Below are 20,830 nucleotides of genomic sequence, written 5' to 3'. Positions count from 1 at the left end.
GAAATAAGTGGGCAGAAAGCTGAAAATCCTGGCTGTAGTGTTTGCCTCTGGCTGACACCTGAGACCATCATCTTTCCCAAACCCTTCCCAGTCCCACGGGACACTGCCACACACCATTCCAGTGACTCTACCGACAACCCAGGTGACACAAGAAACACCTGCTGCACTGCACACACAACCCTCTACTGTGGAATGGAGGGGGAAAATCTTATTGCATTGCATTTTTAATTGCCTTCCAGAATCTGAGTATTCCTCAAAAGCCTTGCTTAAGGCAATAGCGTCACACGAGAAAGGAGAAATTCAGGCTCATATGCCTGTAGTTAAGTAATCCTATATCTTCTGTTTTCACTGTTAAATTCCCCAGACCATTTCAGCACGTCAGAGAGTCCCAGAGATGTCACAGACAGAAGAGGCACTTGCTGGGGCTGTTGTGCTTGCACACAAATAGCTGCCTGTTTCTAAGCGTGTCAGCACACAGGGATCTGTCGCATTGTGTGTGCAGCTGCCTGGGAGGTGAAGTTGGAGAAATTGTAGCAAGAGGCTGAAACAGTATTTAAAGAACATAACAGGGGGGTGATTAAAGGCTGAAGACTGAGGATCTCCCATGAGGAGAGAGAGAGAGGAGTGAGAGAGACGGAGGAAAAAGAGAAAGAATGAGAGGAGTGAGAGACACAGTGGGAAAAGAGAAAGAACGAGAGGAGTGAGAGAGAGAAAGAAGAGAAAGAACGAGAGGGACTGAGACAGAGGGGGAAGAGAGAGAAGAGTGATAAAGAAAGGAGTCAGCGAGAGGTGGAAGAGAGGAATGATAAAGGAGTGAGAGACAGTGAGATGGAGAGGAGTGAGAGAGAGAGGGGGAAGAGAGAGGAGTGATAAAAAAGGAGTGAGAGAGAGGAGGAGAGAGACGAGTGATAAAGGAATGAGAGAAAGAGAGAGGAGAGGAGTGAGAGACAGGGGAGTAGAGAAATAGAGGAGGGAGAGAGACAGAAAGAGCTCAAGAAGAAGGGAGTGAAATTGGAGAGCGAGAGAGGAGAACAACAGCAAGAGTGTGAAAGAAAAAGGAGGATGGGGGCAAAAAGGAGGGTGGAGCGGACTGGGAAAGACAGCGAGCAAGAGGGGTGGGTGAAGGGAGGGGGAAGTGGAAATTTCCCAGTGGAAAGATTCTAGTGTGTGTGCTCACCGCACTCCCTGTGTTACTCATTCTCCCACTCAGTCACTCAGTCACTCACTCACTCACTGGCTTCCACAACGCGGAGCACCACAAAGCCGCCAGGTCGCTCTCTGCTCCACGCACACACTCGGCGCGCGCGGGGCTGAGGGGGCAGAGAGGAAGGAGGAAAGAGGGAAGCGCAGAAAAGGGGGAGACGCACGGACAGGAGGATCACATCGAAGGAAGCAGGGAAAAGGCTCATCTCTCAGCCTGCAGGAACCAGACTTCTGCCCTGCTGCTCCAAAACAGGTACGCTCCCGGCTTTCTGCCTCTCTCGTCTCCCTCCTTCTAAGAGTGGCTGCACTTTGGGGTGATGCTCTCTCGTCTCTCTGGGGCTGAAATCTGAAATCTGAGCAGCCTGTCGAGGGTCTCGGCTGTGTTATCTCCCACCCTGCCGCCCTGCTTCAGGACTCCTCCTGCACTTCTTTGTCTCCGGGGCGGGGAGCACACCAGGAATTGTGCTGGAAAAGCTCTGTCTTGCAGGAGTTTTCCCTTTTCTTCCGCCTTTCACTTTGAAAGCCAGGAGCCGATTCCAGAGGTGACCTGGAATGTAGCCTGTGCTCCGAGATTAGGAGGCTCCTGGGGCACTCTGAGGGACACGAGAGTGACAGGCAGCAGTGATCAGAAGTTTTCAGATGCTGGCTGTGCAGCACAGGTTGAAGTGAGGGGAAGGGTAGTTTGTGTACAGTGTCAAAGGCTCCTCAAAGTTAAAGAACAGGTGCTAGCTACCCTAAGAGGTTTTTTTTTTTTAATCATCGAATCTGCGGGGTTCGCTGTCTGGGACAATGAGGGTTGTGAAATGACTTTGATGGTAGAAATAAAATCTAGCTTGTCGGTAACACAGTACCCAGCATTCTTGGTTTACTTGGCTCGATTCTACTTTCTGTTTTTCTTCACTCGGCTGCGGAGAATCATTTGTGATGAATTAGGAAACAAACCCTGATTGGTCTTTAAAAAGCTAGGAGCTTCACTCACTGTGGGTATCCTCTGCCAGTCTGACTGAGGTGAAGGGTTTCATCAGAGAAAGGGCACGGATACATATTCTGATGTCACCAACAGTGTAAGACTCATGCCTTGTATCGATACATCTATACATTTACACGTTTGCACATGTGCACTTGTGGATAGATCAGAATTGTATTATTTTGGCAGTTTGCTGAGGCGCTAGTCCCTGGCACAGACACTGTTAACCGGTCAGAGATTCCAGTCTGTTTCTTGTCGAATTTCCAGCCTTGCATCTTCATAGTCAGCTGAAGAGGGCTGTGTGAGGAGCACAGACATTTATTGGGTCTTTGTAGCTGTTTCAGTTCTGAAATGCTTTCAGCATTAACAGCTACCCGACACGTCACAGGACTTGCTGAGAGGAGATCACCTCTGCAGCAGCTTTGTACTCTATCTTGGAGCTGTGTAGTTTTGCATACAATTTAATCAAATGATTCTTTATGTTTCTGTTTATCTGCTTCATTTTTCAATGAAACTTTTTTGCTGACATTTTGTAACAAGAAATAAGGTACTTAATGTAGCCCCTGAGTAGACATCTAGGTCACACAATGGCTGGACTGCTAGACTGTGCATGGTACAAGCAGACAGGACCACGCTGACCAGACACTCAGTGTACGTCTTTTAAGAAATCGACGGCTTTTGCATTGTGCTCTTTTGTCGTGTTTCTTTATAACGGCGACACACAGTAACGGGCTGGGGAATGAATGCGGCGTTTTGAAAATCCTAGTAATTTAAGCTGTCAGAAAGGTCGGTGCATATGAAGATATAGCTACCCGTAACTTTGCTCGCTTATTTCATGTTTAATCTGCTTTGAGACGATTAAAAAAGCTGAGGACAGGCAGCACAGAATTGAAAAGCGCTCTCTCTGGTCTGCATCATCCCCAGTCTGAATCCGAGTCTTGGGCTTTTGTTACGCTCGTCGTTGTTAAGCCTGCTGCAAATTAAGAGAAAGATCTGTGGGTGATCCCACCAGCTGTTCGTGGTGAAATTGAAACAGCTACAATGACCCAACAAATGTCCCGTGCTTGTGCCTGGTCAGTCTATCTTTACTGAGGTGTATCGTTAAGGTGTATTTTTACTCAAAGGGTTGCAGGAGTATGGAACAAGCTGCCTAGCCACGCTAGGGAGCTGTAGAAGCTGATACCATGGTTTCTTTCACAAGATGGCTGGGTGGGAGCCTTGGATCAGTTAGCTACTAGCAACCAAAGGAGCTAGTATGGTCAAATCTCCTCCTTGTAACCTTTCTTCTGTGTTTATAATGCTAATGCAAAATTATCATGAATTATCCACTCATTCTTACTTTATAGTCCTGTTTTAAAAACTATGTCTTTGGCTTTTGCTGTCCCAAATGATACCGATATGATACTGCTTTCACAGTATCATGAACCTTTTATGTTCCTCCTCGTTGTCCGTCTGTTAAAAAATCCTGGGTTACAAAGCTGGCTTATACTGGCAAAGCTGAAAAATAGTTTTCACCCAGCTTAGAGAAGCATTTGTAAAACTGATCTTTTGTGCTAAGATGAATAGTTAAGGTCGTCATTTATTGTTGCAGCTGTTATTATCGTTTAATTTTCTCTGACCAGGTTCAAAATCTGAAGTTTTTTCAGGTCTTTTGAATCACAAAAGAACAGGGATCTCTAATCCTGGTCCTGGAGGACTATTGTGCTGAGATTTTCTACGTATCTTTAAAGCACCAGGGTCCGAGGAGCTGATAATTTAAGATAAATCAAATCGGTCCGATGAGCTAACAATGAGGTGATTTATGTTGTGAAGAGTTAAAAGCTGGAATGAAAACCTGTGGACATCAGCCCTGCAGGAGCAGGACTGAGGCCTGACGTGGTCTGTGCTCTGGGAAAACTGGCAGGTATATTAGAGAGCAAGGATGCAGAAAGGCCTTAACCTACAATCTGCACTACACTTAGGAGATAATCACCTGGAAAGCAGCGACTTTAACTTTGAGTTGTAGCAATATACCATAGGCTTCTGTCTGTCACAAAGCCCAGGAGCCACTCATCTGCTGCTCTGTCTGTCAGGCCCAGAGCCATTAGTGCAATAGCAGGCTCATCTTTGCTTGCCTGAGTGCTGCAGGTTTGTTGATCAAGGAAGCTTTAAAAGCCTTGAGGAGCCCAGAGCATCAGTTTCACGCACACCCACAAGTGTTTAAAAATTAACTACTCTTTCCCAGCAAGTTATTGGGTGTGCTGAATAACCTCCCCGATCGCCTCTCCAGTGATGCATGCCACTTTCGCTCGGAGGGTTTCACTTCACTCCTCTGCTTTCCTCGAAACCATCTCCCCAAACCCTTCGCAGATGGAATAGTTTTGAGGTCTGCGTTCAAAAACCTCACACGGAAGAACGCAGGGGACACCCAACGAGGCATAGGATGAGTGAGAGAACCACCTTCTTCAATTTGCTTTCATCTGAGAGATGAAAGGTCGAGTAGCACTGGCTGTGTTAAGAAACTACCCCCTAGCCTGGGCTGTGTGGCAGGGTGACACTGGGAGTCCATTTTTCCTGACCCTGATAATTCAATATGTGACCTTCTGTCTGTCTCAGAGAGGGACAGCCTAGCCTTTGCTTACTCTCAGAGTCACCCAGACAAACATAGGCAGACAGTGCCAGTCGTCAGCTCACAACAGATCTGCATCCAAGGAGCTGTTTTTAAAAGCAGGTAGCGCTCTACTTGCCTGGACAGACTGGTAGACGAAAAGCAACATGTTTACATAGGAGGAGGTCACTTCTGCCTGTATTGTCCTGTTTGTGCTCTTAAAATAGGAATATAGACCTTCCATTGCAGACATTGTATTAGCTTGAAGGATCCGTGTTTTCGCGACACTGTGAAAGATTTCTCCCACTCTTCACCACCTGGATGGATTGTGGTTTAGAAGGGTTAAAAACACCCCATCTGTTTTGCCCACTGACCAACTGGATTACAGACACATGGACAACCAGATAGGGTGATAGGTGTCTTCAGGAAGGCTCCTGTCAGAGGAGTCCCTTGACTCTGTGTTGCTATACAGCACAGTGGCCTTGGTATTGTTATAAATTTCTCCAACGTTGGGGACTCTGAACTATAGTGGGGAAGATATTAGCCATCCGGATTTGGAACGGATGACCTTGACACAGTATGTGTGTGTTGTTTTTGTTTGTTTGTTTTTTTTTGGGGGGGGGGTTGGGCAGCGGGCATGGATTAATTGCAGACTCGTTAGGAATTGAAAAAATCGATCTCTTCCCAAGGAAAGAGCTACTGCTCTATTTGTCTTAACACAAAACAATTTGTGAATTGCAGGCTTTTGGACAAAGACAGAGGTCAAAACTTTGACCTTAAAAAAGCAATGTAATGCTATTGCAGCTTATTGCAGCCTTTTGGAAATGGTTGCTATGTCACCGAAGGGGGTCCAGGCTTGCCAAACTAACAGAACTGTCTCTACTACAGCACTAGCGTGCTCCATTTTTTCAGGACACCCAGTTTCATCTGGTTTTCTATCAATGTCATGAACGGAACATTTGAAATCGCACCTGGACTTTGAAACAGTGTGCTCTGTCATGCAGACATGCTTACCAACGTGTGCAGAGACCTTCATTATAACAGCTGGCCTGTGGAGAACTCAATCCACATCCGAGAGCCAGCGTGAGGGGAGGGAGAGGGAAGGGACAGCAGAGGAATGGGAACAGAGGAAACAGGGAAATTTGCTTGGCAGGCGGCATCAACCTCACCCCACATCAGACAGTAATGAATGGATGATGCACTGTGCAGGGAGGCTGCTTTATTTACACTGAGAAAGGGATAATGTGTGAAGAAATTACTGCTTCCCGCCCCTGAGGAGGCCTGCTCCACATAATTGGTCTATTTGAGAACGATTAACCCTGAGAAACCCCAAATCAGAGGGAAGTGCGTTCCGTAATCTGGGAATGAAGACAGACAAGGCAAGGAGAAGGACGGGGAGGTGTGATCTGTGTGCTGTCTGTCTACTATTCCCCTTCAAACCCATTTCCCCAGCTGTGCCCGAGCCCCAATTTGTCCTCGTCTGTGAGAACGTCTTCATTACCCAGCGCTCCTGTGTGCTGTAAGGGAGTGTGGGTAGCCCAGCGGGAGAGTCACACGCACAATCCCAGCACCCTGACCTCGCTCACCCTGCTCCCTTCTGCCATCTGCTCTGGGGGTTTCCCTCGCTCTGGCTGCTGGGGGGTTTTTTATCCAGCGAACTCATCGCCCTTCCGGGTCGCCTTATCGTGTCGGCCCACTGGAACCACAGCCACTTCCCCAGTCTCCAGTTTCGACTGTCGCGTGCGTGACTCTTTACGGTCAGGCTGCCCCGTGTGTGCGCAAACGTGCCGAAACCGCACTCCACGGGAACCTGAAGCAACGCCACCGAAAGCGACGCAGCCTGTCGCTTGAGACACAAGGACTTTGGGGCTCCAAAAAAAAAGAACTCAGGACTCGCCGCGGCCTGTCCGCCGCAGCTCACGGCCCGTCTAACGGTGCCTTCTTTCTCAGCACGTCTGGTCTCCCAGCCAGGTGGACGCATGGCCGAAGTCCACTGGCCCAGTCCACTGGCAACAGTGCTCAAGTTGTCTCTGCAGAGTCAGAACCCTGCACCTTTCTCCTGTGTGAAGCGAATACTCAGACTCGTATTACCTTGCCAGGGGCATTCAGAAAGGAAACTTAGCACAGAAGATCTAGAAAAGGCAATTGCTGTCTTCCTTTTCCCCCCTCACACCCCTCACTGACTAGATAACACGGAAAACCTAATGAAATGAATGAAATATGATCATACACCCATCTCTCCCCCCCCCATAAACGGGTCACACGGTGTTTTGCCCAACAAAAGTTGCCCCCATTATTGCATCAGGTTCCCCCTGCTCCAAAGAGGGCAGCTGTGGAAATGTTTTATGGCAAGATTGGAGTCTGCTTTAATGTTCCACTGATCTTTAAAATCCTGAGGGCAGCGCGGGACCTCTGTTTAATGTTTCATTGTAAAGACAAAATGAGCACCATCACCGCCTGGCCTCCCCTCATTAGTGCAGCTCTCCGGGGACAAAAACAGCTTCATCCCCATTATCGACTCCCAGACCCTGAAGGCTGATGAGCTCTCTAATGCAGGACAGAGCAGAGCTTCGCAAGCCGATCCATAATGCCAGACAGCCAATCGAAATACCGTGGGAGTCAGGACAGCAGGGCAGAAACAACAATCACAGCTTCGACTTGCTTTCTGCAGGTCCCGTTTACTTAGCTGGGAATCACAGCTCTGTTTTCTTGGGGGGGGGGGATCTTCTGTCCTCACTAGTTCATAAGAGTGCAGGTCTGAGCAAGTTGAGCTGAGTGAAGGTGCCTTGCTGTCTTTAAAAGGAACGAGGGCTGTGAGTATGGCTGTCCATGCATCTGTCTTTGTGTACGTGAGTCTGATTGAGAGTGTGAGCCTTTTACAGAGTACAGTAGGGGGACGCTCTTCAGAATGAGTAGCAAAACATGAATCAAAGGGCACTAGAGGAAGTGCATTTAAAACTGAGCACAGGTGGCACTTCTTTACACAAAGGGTTGTGGGAGTATGGAACAAGTTGCTCAGCCATATTGTGAAAGCTTATGCCGTAGGCTTCTTTCAAGAAACAGCTGGATGAGGTCCAAAGGATCTACATGGGCCAAATGGCCTCCTCTAGGTTGTATGATCTTTAGGGTTTTTATGTTCTTAAGGGGTCTGCTTGACCAACACATGCATATCAGTGTGTGTTTCTGTAAGCAGAACGCATGTGTGTGTGCACCTATTCATAGCCAAGACTGAGTAAGTGGTCCCTCTGGGTAACCGCTCTCGCAGTTTTTCAGAATATCACACAAAAAACCTTGAGTAAATACGTTTCACGAGCTGATGATGAGAAATGGGAGGGATGGAATGAGAGTGAATGTGAGGGAGAGACAGGGTAGCAGATGGCTCACACACAGGTATTTCATTTCAAATGAACAAACTGTGCCCCCCTCCTCGCCCCATTCCTGCGCTGTGGTACACTCATAACACCCCATCTGCCTGTGTTTACACGGTGCTCTCCAACGCCTCCTCTCGCCCACTCCTCACCTCATTCCCAGCAGGAATGCTGGCCATTATGGCACGGTGCTCTGCAAAAAGTGTCTCGGTTTCTTCATACCTTTAAACTCCACTGATCATAATCAAAACGCTGGATTCCCTGGCAGACGGGCACACTACTGACGTATACACCTCACGTGCACAGACAACTGTACTGAATTAGCACAAAAAAATGGCACAAGGGGGTTTTTGCAAAGTGCATTGCAGACTGATTCAGTTTTCATGCTTATTTTGATAAAACTAAAGCTCACCTCCTGAAAAGACTTTTTACAAAGCCTTTGTTTGGCTATGAAGAGACATGCATGAGACCTAGAGACTGCTGTTCAACTCCAGGCTGTGCCCTTTGCAGACGGCGTCTGTGCACCCTCAGTAGATGGGTGGCCTCAGAACAAGACCTCTGCTGACACCCATGGCTGAGCAGACACCCCGAGGCCCATCCACCCTGGGGTGGAGCGGGGGGAGGGCTGTGCCTGTCCTGCTGTTTGCTTTTCAGTTCAGCTGCTGTGCTGGTCAGGGGTGGCCGTGCTCCAACAGGCAGATTCCCTGGCAGGAGCAGTGAGAGCCGTGATCTCCCCAGGGCATGTCTGGGAATACACGGCCTAGAGGGGCTGCCCTAGCTGGGGGCTTTTATATTTGGGGTGGCAGGGACACCTATGGGGTTGGCATTTGTAAAAGATATAGTGCACACATACTGGGCTCTGCAGCCATTACAAGGGTGACCCCCGTTTGACACTGTGGGGGCGAGGCGGAACTGAGGGGCAAGTGGAGCAGAGCTGGACAGAGCTTGTATCCACACCGGGCACGACTCTGAGGCACGTTCTGCACGAGGAAAGATGCCCACACCTGATGCTTCTCACTGTACGCTGTCGTACTTCGAGAGCTTTTTCAAGAACTTTTTTACATAACCTAGAATAAAAACTCAGAATTCTCCACATGACACAAGGTCGCGGTGACAGTTTCAGTATTTGATCTGTTTATTTGATCTGCAATGATCAAACTTGCCGACGCCGCCCACCATTTACAATATAGGCTGCGTGTACGCTCTTTCAAAAGCGTTTAAGAAGAGCTGTAATTGTTTCCTGCATTTGCGTTTCCTTCTGCTGGCAGATTTAAGACAATACAATCTGGGATTTTAGGAAACACCTAAAATGGCGTGATGGTTTGGGTGGCAAAGCCATATTTAGAGCAACAACTACCCTGTGCCACCCCTCTGGCTGTGCCCCTGGCTCGGGGGGGGGTGGGGGTAACTGGAGATTCTAGTAGGCAGAAAGAATGAAAACATGCTAGCAAGGTTAGTGAGGGGTACTTCAGACTGGGAGCTGCGTCAGCATGTGTAGGCCGCAAAGGAACAAGTAAAGGTTTACTCCCTGCTGAAAAGAGAAGAGAAGAAACGCAACGTTTCAGCTGTGGAGAAGGACACCCAAACTCCAAAGCTGAAACGTTGGGTTTCCTTTCTTCTCTTTTCAGCAGGGAATAAACCTGTACTGGTTCCTTAGTTAGGGGTAGACTGATGCATCAGTTGGGATTGAAAAATGTCATCAAATATGAAGTCATTTACAAACTGGCTGCTGCTGCACTGTGGCGTTGTGTGTCCTTATTGCTGGGATTCTTTTTTTCTTCATTGCAGCTCCAGCCTGGTGTTGCATCAGCGTTTTAAGTGTGCAGACTGGGGGCTGCAGTTGACTTCCTTTCTCTTCCTCTCTCTCCCTCTGCCTTGAGCTGCTGGCTGTTGTGATTTAATGAATGGTTGCCATGGTGAGAGTTTTCCCCAGCCCCCCCCTGCCCCCCCTGCGCACACACACAGACACACACCTCATCTGCTTCTTCACCTGACACAACATAATGAGCTCTGGAACACCTGAACACAGGGAGTGATGAGCACACCTTTTACATTAAGTTCGCTCTTCCCTCGTTCTCTCCTCTTCCTCCCACTCCCACAACCATAACACCATGGAGAAGGGAGAAATCACTTCACCGGCGGAGTTCAGGGGGAGAATCTAGGTAGGGCAGATTGTACAAAACCAGAGCAGAATTCAGGTGGGGAAGAAGGGTCAGTTTAATGATTAAGCAGTTAGGATCTTGGTTTGGCATCTCATCCTGCAACGCTGTTTTTCCAGTCACCCAGAGCGGTGTGGGTTCATTTTTGGAAACTCTAGTCTAGAGGGAAGAGCCCCACCTACTGGTCGGCCAGCACTACTTACAGCAGGGACGTAGTTTTCCTTCTTGATCTCCCCTCCCTGCTCAAGCTGCGGCTGTATTTGCTGTCTGAGCACCAGATCTCTTAATTAAAATTGCTAGACAATATCTAACTGAACCTTCTCGCCAGAGGTTAAGAGACAAGGTCTCTTGGCTGAGCTAAAATCAAAACAGTCCATGGTGGTGATGCATTTAATGTTGTTTCCTGACAACACCCAGAAGAGATGAGACAAGTGACAACTACAGACCAATTATTATCTGTCACTACAGCTCAGTCTGCACTTGCACTCATGGTGCCTTGTTTTAAAGAAGTACTGTAAATCAATGGTTTACTCTTCTTCAGCCATGTCATGAACCACAGCCCTTAAATCAACAGCCAGCTCTAATCTGTAACCTGGCCAGCGAACAGCAGGAGCTGCTCCAGATGCCTGTTGTTCATGTTAGAGGCAGTGCCAGGCGTGGGCGTGACTAGACCGCACGTCCAGTTGAGTTACTGGCCAGGGTTGTCCCTGGGGCAGAAGGCCAGTGCACCCGAGTACAGAATGGCTGCTGGACCTTGGGGAGGTTTAGCCCATGCGGTTTAGCCCATGCGGACGAGTGGCAGGGTGGTCCGGGGTCCAAGGGAGAACGGGCACAGCTAGGCTGGTTTCCCCCTGCCCGGGCAGATCTGAACGGAGGAAGCCACGCTCCAGGCAGACACAGCGCGGCGAGTTTGATCCGGAAGGCGAGGGGCGCGCGAGGCTGGGTGCCAATCGAAACCACTGCCGCCGCCAAGCTGCTCGTGCCAAGGCCCTTTAATTAGAGCAGACTGGAGGCAGCAGACCAGACGGTTGGGGGGGGAGGCTTTGGATGTGTGACCTCATTGACCCAGATCCGCAGAGGCAGGGAAGTGAGGAGGGTGTAGAGGGTCTGGACTTATTAAAGGGTCTAGTTGGAAACACAGCTGGGCATCTGCCTGCAAAGACCGTGCGGATGTACCGAAGGCCACTTTCTCCAAAGCAGAAGGAAAAGGGGGAACTCGTGCACTTTCCTGCAGGCACGGCAGGATTCTTTTCCAAGTCAGTCATGCAAGCTTTGCTCTGCTTCTGCAGACACGGGCTCAGCTTCTCGCTGTTGTGGTTATCGGTGGTGGTGGAGCCGGTGCCCGGTGTCACAGGCTGTAGTCCTTCCCTGGAAGCCGGCCCAGTGCCAATGTCTCGCGGTGGCAATGCGGGGTTTCCGCCGGGGCTTCAGGATGACAAATCCGCAGGCGCGCTCGGCCGTCGTGACAATCACTCAGTAGGCGAAATGAAGAACGGGCAAGCCGGTATCAGCTGTTCCACTTTCCGTCTTCTCCTTCACTTCGTGTTACTAAAAGGATTACCAAACCCAGCACTAAGCAAAATTGTTGGTTTATTTCCCCCTGTTATTCAAACCGAAGAACATGCACCCGTATTTATTTGCCGAAATCGGGAATGTGACACAGAAATACCCGTGTATGGAAAATAAAATGTAGATAGGAAAACAGGGAAAACACCCGGCCCTTCGGGGTAACGCGTCTAATTAAAAATAGACCCGCCTGCCACTGCCATTGATAGGATATTGAGTTTTTATTTTCTGGTCAGTGAGTACTCCCTGGTTTACTTAACTTCGTATATCCCTTATTCACCACAGCGTCTCTTGGAAACCGTAAACGAGCAAACATCTGAACATAGTGCCAACAAACACAATGTATACGGGTAAAAACAAAACAATTTAACGGGAAACACCAGGAGTCTAAAACATATTAAACAGCTTTAGCGAGGGATGAATTGTGCGATCTGGAGGTGCAGATTCATAAGGAGTTCATATACTGCTGTGCGGTTTTCTTTATTTAGGGGAAACGAATCTCTCTGCACAGTAAAAAAAAAAACTAAAGCTATTTTAATGCGCCACGCCGATTCGTGACACCCCGCTTCTCTTCGGGAGAGCTCTTTCTGGATCACTGACAGCCGCTAACGCAGAATACCGACGATGAACCGACAGATCCCCCCTCCTCATCTAAACCCATCCTCTGCCTTTTTATCCCCGTCTCTTCGCGCTAATCTTCCTCCTCTGCCTCGCCGTCTCCCGCGGAGCTCCTCGTGTGCGCGTTATCAGCGCGGCAGGTCGGGGGTCTGCTCGTCTGCGATGAGAGGTTTATCAGCGGCGCGCAGCACTGGCGATGCCAAAAGGGGTGGCTAATCGGTGGCTTTTACTAGGCGCACCCCCCATCCTCACCGAGAGCAATCTCTGACACTGTACCCCCACCCCAACTGAGAACAGAGACACCTCCCCACAACTAGTCTCCGTCCTTACCATCTCTCATGACAGAATAAATCCCACAGACCTCCATTAACACGCTTAGGCACACTAACGCGTTTATGGAGGTCTATTTAATAATTATAATAATAATAATAATAATTGCTTACACTTATATAGCGCTTTTCTGGACACTCCACTCAAAGCGCTTTACAGGTAATGGGGTCTCCCCTCCACCACCACCAATGTGCAGCATCCACCTGGATGATGCGACGGCAGCCATAGTGCGCCAGAACGCTCACCACACATCAGCTATTAGTGGGGAGGAGAGCAGAGAGTAATGAAGCCAATTCATAGATGGGGATTATTAGGAGGCCATGATTGGTTAAGGCCAATGGGAAATTTGGCCAGGACGCCGGGGTTACACCCCTACTCTTTTCGAGAAACGCCCTGGGATTTTTAATGACCACAGAGAGTCAGGACCTCGGTTTTACGTCTCATCCGAAGGACGGCACCTGTTTACAGTATAGTGTCCCCATCACTATACTGGGGCATTAGGACCCAAGTGGACCACAGGGTGAGCACCCCCTGCTGGCCCCACTAACACCTCTTCCAGCAGCAACCTTAGTTTTTCCCAGGAGGTCTCCCATCCAGGTACTGACCAGGCTCACACCTGCTTAGCTTCAGTGGGTTGCCAGTTGTGAGTTGCAGGGTGATATGGCTGCTGGCTATTTGATTCTATTTGAATAGACAGTTGATCAGAATGATCATGAAGATTTTTTGGATAGGTTGTGCCTGCTATATTGTATGTGTATATATATATTCAAGATCAAGATGATATCTTTGATACAGTTTTCATCATAGGAATTAAAAAAAACCGTGGGGGAGAATGGTGAGTTTTTGCATGCCAGGTGGTCAGAATGGCCCTGTGGGTCACGGGCCATCTGTGTCACAGGAGAGTGAGTCTGATAAGGGGGAACAGGTAGAGGTTACAGTCCAGGACTGTCCAGCTCCAGGTTTTGCAGAATACACTACAGTATTTTTGAAGCCTGGGTGGAAAATGCACTCCGCTCTGTTCACTCTGTTTAATACTGGACTATTTTCACATTTCTTTTGCCAATTTCCAAAATCTCAAATGCAGAAACAAACAGATGTTACAGAATCTATAAATGAGACCCTTGTCTACCTTAATATATATATATATATCACCCCCATCTCTCCACAGATGTTCCCTCATCAGCTCAGCTCTGAGGTGGGGGGCTCCGCTGTGACTTGGCCATTAACTTGGGGGTCAATTACATTGTGACTGGGGAGGGAATCGCACTGCTCTGCACTGCCTGATGTGTGATTCCTTCAACTCTGAAGCCATACCAGAAGGACTGATGCTCCGTCCACAGTCTCACATAGTAAAAGATCAATAACATACTCCAAGAATCTTATTCAGAACGGGCAAATCCATCTATCCCATCGATCTTCTATTAATCTTCGATCTTCTATTCACTCCATCTAAGACGGGGGCCTATCCCAGTGAGCAGCGGGCACAAGGCAGGGTACCACCCGGGTGGGCCGCCAGTCCATCGCAGGGCTCACACACAGATCCGACCTTAGACACGCACACACTCGCACCAGGGTTGCTTTTCCCAGGAGCCTAATTCACCAACCAGTATTTGGACTGCGGTGGGAAACCAACCTGAATTTGGGAGAACATACAAGCTCCACACAGACAGCACCCCTGGGTCGGAAAGTATCTTGGGACCCCAGCGCTGTGAGGCAGCAATGCTGACCACTGTGCCACATAATAATAATAATAATAATAATAATAATAATAATACTAATAAAATAACAATTATTAGGTTTATTCCATGCTGAAAAAAAGAAGAAAGAAAACACAACGTTTCGGCCGTGGAGCCTTCTTCAGGTGTGGATAATAATCCACACCTGGGTGATGATAATAATAATAATAATAATAATAATAATAATAATAATAATAATAATAATACACGTTGACACAGGAGCACAACAACAGAGACAGACACTGGGGTCTGTAGAGCTGCTGGGTCTCCCCAAGGGCCAATTAAACTGAGCAAACAGGAACACCTCACCAGCAAGACATGGTTCCTATTCAAGACACGCTAATTAATAACAAAGTCACAGCACGAAGACTTTCATCAGAGCGACACCGGGCATCTCAGGTGTTCCTGCAATGGTCGTGTGAATGGTTACTCTAAAGACGTCCTTGTTTTTTGAATGGCATTACTCTCACGCCCGTAGAGGTTGTCCACATGCACTCCGCATCACCCCCCCGTCGGACGGGCTTGGAGGGGAGGCCGCAGGGACACGCACCGGGGGCCGAGTGACGAGTCTGCGGGTCCCAGGCGGGTGCCGGCCACCCTTTGCTGGGAGACGGTGACGCGCGAGGCGGTCGCGCGAGCTTTCTCTGACGCGCTCAGGCGCGCGCGGGGCCCCGCCGGGGAGGTCTGCCGCGTGTCCCCCGGGGAGGATGTCTGATCCCCGGTTCGAAATGGTCGCGTCCCGCGGGGGACGCCGGGGAGAGATTAGAGCATGACCTAATCGGCAGGGCGCGCCTGCAATTAATTACGTGCATTTGGAGCAATCATTTCAGTACACGTTAGTACTCTTACGGTTGGTGTCAGGACTTTATTCTTTCAGAACTAACAACTTAATACACGTCCGTGCGCCCATCCCTCCATCATCAGGGAACCACTGCCGCCCGATGAGACAGGTGGCTGTTTCAGAATCTTAAGGCAAAAAGAAGGAGAGCTCCCGTCTGAGCTAAGTGCTATTTTAATTTTAATTCCACAATCGGGGAATTCATCTGTTATCGAGGAAACCTCTTTTTAAACGCAGTTCAAAGGGTAGGAGATGATTAGGTGTTTTAGATAAGTATCGGCAATAATGCACTGTGAAGCGAAGCTTTGCTTTGAAGTCAGTTCCAACGAGCACATTCATTTATGTTAACGCTTGATTAGTTTAACGCATTAATCAAGACAGTCGCTGTACTCGTTAAGAGCCGTGAGAATCATTATCTTTTCTCTACAGCACGATTAAATCCGGATAGCTCCAACTAACATACTAATAAACACAGATGAGATTACGCCCCCTGTTCCCGGCGAAAAAAAAGGCGTTTTTCAGTTGGCGCGCCTGTGGCTGAGTTCGCCGCAAGGCGGCGCTAGTCTCCTATCTACAGCGCTCGAGTCGCTTGTTACAGTACAGCGCGCAGTTCGAGGGACGGAACGGGAATTAAACTGGGCCTTTTCACTTGAGACCATTCAATGCATTTTCCTTTCACAATCTTAATGTGAAATATAATTTAATGAGGTTGAGCAGAATCGCCCTTATATTCTCTCTCTCTTGGAAACAGTTTTTACACACCTGGGCTGTCTAGGCACATGGTGTAGCTTTAGACCTCTACTGGGACTCTTTAATACAATATTTCTACAACAACAGCAATAATAAGAAGAAAGTATTTCAATATCAATCCCAGCTCTTAAAATAATGCTCTTATGTGAAGTAATACTGTTAATACTGATTTAAGCAGTCCGACAACATACGTGATTGCATTTACGGCAACACCACAACACAGGGCCAGGTTAGGGGACATGAATGGTCAAATTTGGTTTAAAAAATGTGAATTTTGACATTTTCATTGGACCCAGATGTAAACAACAGTTGTCTTAAACTTGATTATTTCATTTCATTCCCTTGTGCCACACCCTGTATAGTATATATCCTGTATCGGGATGGACGATCAGAGGCAGCTGTCTGCAGATTCTTCAGGTCTCTTTAAAACAGCAGCACATTGACTGGTGGGGGTCCCCATGTTAATCTCTCTCACAATCTGCTCCTTGAGAGCCGCCTGCTCTGACGTTTTACTAAACGCTGTGAGTGGAGTGTCTAGAAAAGCACTGTATAAATGTAAGGAATGATTTATTATAATTACTGTTCTTACCGTTAATGTCATTATGTACGCTGTTATAGCACCCTTCTTGTCAGATGGGCTTATAATAAGAAACAGTCTCTTGCGATTTGCTTTCTTCACAGACCTGTCCCAGAGGGCAGCAGCAGAGCACTCTGGGACATGAGCATCGGGTCCTGGTAGAGTGGGTCTGTCCTCCGCCCTGCCTGTCTGTGCACCCTGACCCCTCGCCCCCCACCATGCTGTGGACGGTGCTCCTCGCCGCCCTGCTGCTGCTCGTCCTCCTCCAGTCCCAGGTGTGCGTCTGCCTGCGGGAGCTGAGGCAGAGCGCCCCCGTCAGCAACGCCACCCAGAGGCTGCCTGGCGCCATCATCATCGGGGTGCGGAAGGGGGGCACGCGGGCCCTGCTGGAGATGCTGAACCTGCACCCCGACATCGAGGTGGCCAAGGCCGAGGTCCACTTCTTCAACCTGGACGACAACTACCGCCGGGGCCTGGGGTGGTACCGCGCCCAGATGCCCCTCTCCCTGCCCGGGCAGGTGGCCGTGGAGAAGACGCCGGGGTACTTCACGGCCCCCCAGGCGCCGGCGCGGGTGCGGGACATGAGCCGGGACGTGCGGCTGATCCTGATCGTGCGGGACCCCGCCGAGAGGCTGGTCTCGGACTACACCCAGGTGCTGCACAACCGCCGCGAGCGCCACAAGCCCTACCAGCCCCTGGAGCAGCTGCTGATGCGCGACGGGCAGCTCAACACCAACTACAAGGCCATCCAGCGCAGCCTCTACCACCTGCACCTGCGCAACTGGCTGCGCCACTTCCCCCTGGAGCAGATCCACGTCGTGGACGGCGACGCGCTGATCCGAGACCCCTTCCCCGAGATCCGGAAGGTGGAGAGCTTCCTCCACCTGGCGCCCAGGATAGCCCCCTCCAACTTCTACTTCAACCAGACCAAGGGCTTCTACTGCCTGCTCTCGGAGGGGCACGACAAGTGCCTGGACGAATCGAAGGGGCGCCCCCACCCAGAACTGAGTGCTGACGTCCGACAGGCGCTGTGCCAGTTCTTCAGGGAGCCCAGCCAGCGTTTCTTCCAGATGGTGGGGCGGACCTTCGACTGGTGCTGATGCCCAGGGGCCCCGCAGAGGCCTCGCAGCCAGGGCCCCCATTGAGTACAGGCCACATGTGGACACGAAACCTCAGAGGAAGTAGAGGAAATGAGTGGATGGGCACGCAAGGGTGCGCGGACACGGAAATCAGAAAGCAAATCTCATCGACAACCCAGCTCTGGAAACCTGTGTTTGGAAACCCGAGAAAGACTCATGAGTCTTGCCTTCTGAGTGACAGCCAGAGCCCAGGTCTTCCCTTCTCTTTGCGTGGCTCCCTGACAGTGTCCTGCCGGCTTCTCCAGCTCAGGATGAGCTCTCCGGAGTCTTGCACAGCACAGACGGCTGTGCAGGGTATTGAAATGTTTCCGCTGAGGTGATGTCTATGCTAGACTAGAATCCTGGTGCTGGAGGCCCAGACGCCTGCTGGGTTTCCTTCCAGCCGAGCTCACCCCTATACAATTGACCCCTTCATGGACTCAACAATAGGATTAGTTCAAACCGCTTGACTGCTTTCAGCACTTAAACGTCTTAAACCTTCATCCCTTGAAAATGCCTTTTAACTACAGCACTTCATTAACAAAATAAAATCCCCAACCCTTGAGTAGAAGATCCAACTCAAGCAACTCGTTAGTTCAATTAAGGCTTCAATTAGGTAATTCAGCTCAGCTGGAATGAAAACAGTAGGTCTGTGGTCCTGCAGGACCAAGAGTAAGAACCCCTGGAATAGAATACAAGCGTGCACCAGCCAGGTGGGCTGTGGACGTAGTGGGAAGTTAGGGTTTTTTGGAAGAGTCCCTAGAAAGACCATTTAATGGCCACTCAACTCAAAGCACTTTACAGGTAATGGGGACTGCCCTCCAGCACCACCAATGTGCAGCATCCACCTGGATGATGAGACGGCAGCCATAGTGCGCCAGAACGCTCACCACACATGAGCTATTAGTGGGGAGAGTGATGAAGCCAGTTCATAGATGAGGGTTATTAGGAGGCCATGATTAGTAAAGGCCAGAGAAAATTTGACCAGGTAACACCCCCTACTCTTTTCAAGAAGTGACCTGGGATTTCAAATGACCAAAGAGAGTCAGGACCTTGGTTTAACATCTAATCTGAAGGACTGTGCCTTGTGTCCCTGTCACTGTACTGGTGCATTAGGACCCACACAGATCCTTAGCTGTCCCAGGAGGTCTATCATCCAGCTACTGGCCAAGCTCACACCTGTTGAGCTTCAGTGGGCTACCAGTTGTGAGCTGCCGAGTGATGTAGCAGCTGACTTTATCATTTGAAGAAGTGTACAAGGCAGCTATTCGTTAATGAGTTAAAAATACCACACATGACCAAAGCGAGGGCCTTCCCTCTGTAGGAAAATAAGAGACTTTCAATGCAGAAGCAGATCAATTGGCAGTTTGTTGTCTTGACTTGGCCGGCACACTGTTCGTTTACCTACATTGTCAGCCTTTCAGGTGAGGAATAGCCAGAGATTACAGCCCTGTTTTGGCAGGGATCATTTCAGCCCTGATTAGTCAGTTCACTACATGAAGGCGTATCTGTGAGTTCGTCGATGAAAAATTAACCGATTTGCTTATTCATGAGACGTTTGGTATTTATAGCGTGTCCCATAACAGTACACACAAAAACACTCATTCCCGCCTCTACAAAGCACTAGAGCACAGAACGGAAAACCGCAGAACTCCCACAAATGTGCAGACAAAATCTGGGATGAAAGAAGATGAATTTGTGCTGTCTAAACACTGTCCTATAGTCTTGGCAACAGTGACTGAACTGTAGCAATGACAATAACAATGCTTCCACCTTGGTTGTTTTCTACTGTTAGCTGGTGTAATGTGGTTGCTGTTCCACCATTTAATATATGTCCGTCACTCCAGGTGTGTCACCCCTCCAGATGTGGGGGTGAAACGCAATACAGCAGAGAAATGAATCTCCAAAAACAACAGCTGCTTATCCTGCCAGAGAGTGTGCATTTCTCAGCAGAGTGGTCTTATCCCACACCTTTGGACTCCAGGAAGACAATCATTCACAAGGGATAGCCAGTGCAGACAAATGCAACATTTCCATTATTTGCACCATTATGTTTTTTTTTTTAATGAACACGCATCATACAATTGTGCAAACCAGGAGGAGATGAAAATAACAATCCTAATGACCATTTCACCTAGTGCAGAAAACCAGAAAATCAATTCCAAACATTTTTAAACCTCCCTACTGCAACCTTAGATCGGGTTTGCATTGTTTTTCTGAAAAGAAGAGTAGGGAGTTTAAAAAGATTGCTGGGCTCACTTCTGAATCCATGGTGTAAAAAACCACAGCTTAATCGATTGTGCTGTTAGCTGTGCCACTGTGGTCAGTCACTCAGGGCTCTGCGTCCACCGAGCTCATAGATTTATTAATATCAAGGTCAACTGGATGGACTTTGTTTTCCAGAGCCCTGAAGAGTCTTTTTTGAATGCCATATGGACAATTTTACTATTGCTGTAAATACTTTGTGTTATATCGTTGACTTTGCATTATTGTTGTTAGCATTCTTAACATTGTGATTTCTTGGTGTTAATAAACCTGGGAGAAGAATGCAATTTTGTCGCTTTAAAAATGACCAGTTTTATATTTCAAGGAGCAAATAAATACGTGGCACAAACAACTGATTGAATGTTTCGTGATTGAGTTCAGCTATCACCCCTACCATTCTTTGTTCTTCATGGTTTTTAAAATACACAGCCATCCACTGCTAGTCAGCTCTGATCATTAAAGCGAAAGTTGTGTGCATCCACTTCATAAAATCTTCCATTTTCACCAGCCTTTACAATAAAAGCAAAAGACATTTCCAGTGTCTATACAGTGCTGTTTGTTTATGAGAAATCCTTGAACCAAGGGTGAAGGAAATGTCAGCCCTCAGGGATCAGAAAATGACAGACTTAATTGGAAACTTTTAAAGGCAACTCCAGCCCACAAGGGACTGGAATTCCACAGGCTTCGCAGTTCTGTCTCAATCATCATTGCCTTAAATCGAAAATGTTTCCCATTCCCATTAAGCAAA

At 48.7% G+C, this 20,830-nt stretch overlaps 1 protein-coding gene across 2 annotated transcripts; it reads left to right on the top strand.

Moving 5' to 3' along the window:
* Positions 1 to 430: 430 nt before the first annotated feature.
* hs3st1l2 (heparan sulfate (glucosamine) 3-O-sulfotransferase 1-like 2) lies at positions 431 to 20,434 on the top strand. 2 transcript variants are annotated; one of them, XM_088624345.1, is made up of 2 exons: positions 431 to 1,456; positions 16,804 to 20,434. In XM_088624345.1, the coding sequence occupies exon 2, from the start codon at positions 16,918 to 16,920 to the stop codon at positions 17,797 to 17,799; it is 882 nt and encodes a 293-aa protein (XP_088480471.1). In that variant the 5' UTR covers positions 431 to 1,456; positions 16,804 to 16,917; the 3' UTR covers positions 17,800 to 20,434. The 2 variants fall into 2 exon arrangements, with proteins under 2 accessions (XP_088480471.1, XP_088480472.1); XM_088624346.1 differs by having other exon boundaries at positions 16,778 to 20,434.
* The last annotated feature ends 396 nt before the right edge of the window (positions 20,435 to 20,830 follow it).

Source organism: Lepisosteus platostomus, chromosome 3 (genome assembly GCF_059453375.1).
Source record: "Lepisosteus platostomus isolate fLepPlt1 chromosome 3, fLepPlt1.hap1, whole genome shotgun sequence".
Classification (NCBI taxonomy): domain Eukaryota; kingdom Metazoa; phylum Chordata; class Actinopteri; order Semionotiformes; family Lepisosteidae; genus Lepisosteus; species Lepisosteus platostomus.
This window is presented reverse-complemented; position numbering and strand designations above follow the sequence as displayed.

Excerpts from the sequence above, each read along its gene's own strand:
- hs3st1l2 (XM_088624345.1), top strand. The coding sequence starts at position 16,918 with ATGCTGTGGACGGTGCTCCTCGCCGCCCTGCTGCTGCTCGTCCTCCTC.